This window comes from Limanda limanda, chromosome 13 (genome assembly GCF_963576545.1).
Source record: "Limanda limanda chromosome 13, fLimLim1.1, whole genome shotgun sequence".
Taxonomy (NCBI): Eukaryota; Metazoa; Chordata; class Actinopteri; order Pleuronectiformes; family Pleuronectidae; genus Limanda; species Limanda limanda.
Window position 1 is genome coordinate 8,730,693 of NC_083648.1, and position 4,032 is coordinate 8,734,724.

Here is a 4,032-nt window from a genome sequence, read left to right on the forward strand (position 1 = left end):
TGTGCCTGATCTGAGGATCGTCTTTTAGAAAAAAACTAACAAACTCGGGGGGGATTCGTTGATTGGAGAGCGAGACAAAGTAATGGGAATTATTCAGGTTTTTTTTCCTCCTCTGCGCTGCATGACGATCTGCTGCTTTTGTGAATGACTTTGGCGCTGCATGCCAGGGATTTAGCGTCAATATCACAGTTCAACTTTTACGATATTGGAGGAATGAAAGAGGCAGAAACCTTTTTTTTTGTTATGGCTAAACGGACGCTGCTTTAATTTATAGAGGTTTATGTTCCATCCAGGGTTTTTTAGTTAGTATAAAGAGAAGTAGCACTGCATGTGAATTTGACAGAACAAAGAAAGAGCATGATGAGTGACTAACCTGTCTCATGTTACTGTTTTTTTTTCCATTTTCTAACAGCATGGCCACATCGAGTAAAGCGACTTTAATCTTGCTCATCTACGGAATCTTAATGCACTACAGCGTCTTCTGCACACCTATCGGACTAAGTTACCCTAATATCAGGTAGGTGAGCTTTTCCATGTGATAGTATGGATCCATTGACACTTTTTAAAATGCAGCTGAAACCTGTTTTGTTCAATGCATTGGGATTTAAGCGTGAGGTTGTGGGAATTGTGCACTTTATTCCAAATAAGTGTGCGTAATTACGCACCGAGGCAATGCGCGCAGTTTCCTTTAATTGAGGATTGCGAGGGGCAACGGAAGGCGGATGCAGCCATCTCCACACACGCACGAAATGCAAGTCGTGTGTGGAAAATGATTATGGAAATTGCGTAGAAGTATCTGTCCGGTGGGACGGTTCACAGAACTCCCCTTATTAAAAATGAGAGTGCAGTCAATGCGCTGGATAGCCCAGGGGATGACGGTGGACCAGCGTCACCAAGGAGAGGCGAGGCAAAACGAACAGGAGAGCGGAGAGCTTTATTCTCCTTTTTTCTGGGAAAAGCATAATCCATAATTTGGGCGTGGTTGTTATTGACTCCAATTCATTTTTTCTTTCTCTGCAGCATTCTTTTAATAAAAAATCTTGGCTCCACGCCTGCGCTAAACGTGATCATTTTCACATCCATTGTTTCGATTGGTAAATAATTAATGAGTCCTGTAGCCCGTGTTCAGCGCTGAGGCACCAAGTTGGAATTAAAAACAGATTCTCCCGATTAAATAATGCATTTAAAGATTGAAGAAATAAAGATGCGCAGATTTAACACATTTTAAATCTATTTGGGTTGAATTTAGATTATTCGTTTTCTGGATTTATTTATTGACACCCACAGGTTCTTATTATTTTCATTTTTTAATTCTTTCGTTGTCTTATCTGTGGCTCTAATGTATTTTAACCTCCCACTGATTTTATAAGCAGATGCAGACATTTTGGCATCCCTCCTCTGCCGCGTCCCACTTGTGCACGGATCCGATTTGTGATGGATGCTCTGCTCTTTTCTCTATATATTATTTATTTGCAGACTTGAAAACGACGCCTTCGATGAGGACGGGAATTCGCTATCCGACATGGGCTTTGATGGCGATCAGATTGCTATACGAAGCCCACCCTCCCTAAACGACGACGCGTACACGCTATACTACCCGCCAGAGAAGAGGTAAACCACAGAGCTCCTGAGCTGCTGGACACTCACTGTTAACGACTCTTTTGCTGTTTGCGTTTTCCCCAGAGTTCCTCATGTTATCTGTTCAGTGTTATTTTCACTCCGAGTAGCCTAAAATGTGGATTCAAAAACTGTTTAACAAAAAAAAAAAAAAAAAAGGTGGCGGGCAAATGAGGATGGATAAAAAAAAAGCTTGGTGCGTAAAAAATGACCATGTGGCTCGGGTTTAATTGCACCTTGCCTGGTGTGATATTGGACCCGAGGGAGGGGGGTGGGGTGGTGGTGGTGATGGTGGTGGGGGGGACATTTTAGGCTACTTCTGATCATTTTTGTCTGCGCTTTTAATTTAAGTCACTGATGATCTATGTGTTTTGGCGTTTTATCATCTCAGAGCAGAAAGGCATGCTGAGGAAGAATTAGATAGAGCCTTGAGGGAGATCCTGGGTCAGTTAACAGCGAGGCATTATCTGCATTCTCTGATGACAATTCGTGCAGGGTAAGGGCATTTCTTATAAGCGTTCACCTGCAGTCATCTTTTTAATTTCTCTTCTTTTTTTATATATATATATCTATATATATAATGTTTCTCCGCTGCACAAGTTCAGGCTGCTGCACCACTGTCTCCCATTTTAATGTGCGTAATTTCTCCATTTATTATTTCAATCTCTCTTTACATAAAACAATTTGACATTTTGTTTTTGTGTGTTTTTGTTGTCGTTGTTTTTGTTTTTGTTGTTGTTGTTTGTTGTTGTGGCACTGCGCTCATGAATCCTCCCTTGTGAATGAGCCGGGTCAGTTTTTTTCTGAAAGCCCAAAATACAACTGCGGGTTACATGTGATTAATCTATAAATTGATTCTCCCTCCCCCCCCACACACACACACACCCCTCCCCTCACACACACACAACAGCACGATGTAAAAAAAAAAAAAAATCCTGCGTCAGAATAAGCGATGGGCTCCTCATGAATAATTCCTTCACTTTTCTAAAAACACTTAAATCACAGTTTCTCCTACAACACTCTGCCTGTTTGCTTGTTTCCCCCCGTTTGTTTACAAACCCAAACGAATAAATAAATAAAAAAAAGAAATAGGACAAAAGGCCCATAAATGAATGCTAATGATTTGTTGGCAACTGGACGATCAAAGCTGGGTTTAAAAAATAAGAAAAGGGGGCAGGGATGTGCTGAGAGGAGAAGAAGTTGATCTCCATTTATTTGACTTTCCTCGTTCGTTTATTTACGTGTGTGCATTTCTTTTTTGGGAATTTCCAGTGACGACAACAGCATGGAGGACGAGTCAGAGCCCTTATCCAAAAGACACTCGGACGGGATCTTCACCGACAGCTACAGTCGCTATAGAAAGCAGATGGCCGTGCAGAAATACCTGGCAGCGGTTCTGGGAAGAAGGTACAGACAGAGAGTTAGGAACAAAGGACGCCGACTTGCCTATTTGTAGCGTTGCTCAAGCGCCCCAGCTGCCCTCCTGTGTATATACATCCAGTCGTTAAATCAAAGTCATTCAGATATATCTGACCAACCAGTGGATTGCGCCTGTGTTCTTTCAACATGTATTTATGTATGAAGTAAAGCCATTAAAATGAATATTTTAATAATAATATCGTTTTTTTTCTTTTTGTACAAAAGCACTTGATACCGCACAGCTATACTCTGTGGACCAATCTTTTATTTTCATGTTGAGATGTTGAAAACAAAACAAAATGCCCGGAAAAAAAGAGAAAGAAAAAAAGAAAAAAAGACATCAGAAAAAGAAAAGATCATTGTGCACCTTCAACGTTATGCGCTTGAAATCTTTAAAGGTCATCTACATATGCAGAAAATAAATAGATTTTAAAAAGACAATCAAAGTATTGAATGTTATACTTATTTTTGTACGCGACGTTCTATTTTTTTAGTGTTGTTTGTTTGTTCCTTTTCCAAATAGGCCCAAAGAAGCAGTGAGCATGCTATGTGAGGCATATCCGGCTTATCCTAAATGATAGATGTTGCCCTTGTCTACCCTCCTCCTTGCTCCCTTAGTGGCAGCTCTGTGGGTCTGTACAGCTTGCTGCCCCCCCCTGGGGATTTCAGATGGCTTTTGTTGAACAGCCTCTCATTTGATGGAGAAACCGACTGACTCACATGGTCCTTCGTGTAACTGGTGGCAAAATCAGACCTCTCTTTTGAACAGAAATATCCTCGAAGGCCTTTCCCGAGGGGCGTTAAATTGCCTTCAGCAAACGTAAAACGAAGCCCGAAGGTTGTTCACAGTATGCAGCCAACACTGCTTGCTCACTTGCCTCAAAGTCGTCCAGTGTAGAGGATAAACCCCACTCGACTGGACTATGTGTAAAGAATGTTCCACGTGTGTGTATTATGTACAGTATAGAATCTTAACAGTGCACATTCATCTCATCG

At 41.3% G+C, this 4,032-nt stretch overlaps 1 protein-coding gene across 2 annotated transcripts; it reads left to right on the forward strand.

Moving 5' to 3' along the window:
* The first annotated feature begins 413 nt into the window (after window positions 1-413).
* On the forward strand, window positions 414-3,073 carry adcyap1b (adenylate cyclase activating polypeptide 1b). 2 transcript variants are annotated; one of them, XM_061084797.1, is made up of 4 exons: window positions 414-517; window positions 1,477-1,611; window positions 2,009-2,113; window positions 2,890-3,073. In XM_061084797.1, the coding sequence occupies exons 1-4, from the start codon at window positions 414-416 to the stop codon at window positions 3,071-3,073; spliced, it is 528 nt and encodes a 175-aa protein (XP_060940780.1). The 2 variants fall into 2 exon arrangements, with proteins under 2 accessions (XP_060940780.1, XP_060940781.1); XM_061084798.1 differs by lacking the exon at window positions 2,009-2,113.
* The last annotated feature ends 959 nt before the right edge of the window (window positions 3,074-4,032 follow it).

Excerpts from the sequence above, each read along its gene's own strand:
- adcyap1b (XM_061084797.1), top strand. The coding sequence starts at position 414 with ATGGCCACATCGAGTAAAGCGACTTTAATCTTGCTCATCTACGGAATC. Across the intron at positions 1,612-2,008 it reads TACTACCCGCCAGAGAAGAG|AGCAGAAAGGCATGCTGAGG; the intron begins GTAAACCACAGA and ends TTATCATCTCAG. Across the intron at positions 2,114-2,889 it reads CTGATGACAATTCGTGCAGG|TGACGACAACAGCATGGAGG; the intron begins GTAAGGGCATTT and ends GGGAATTTCCAG.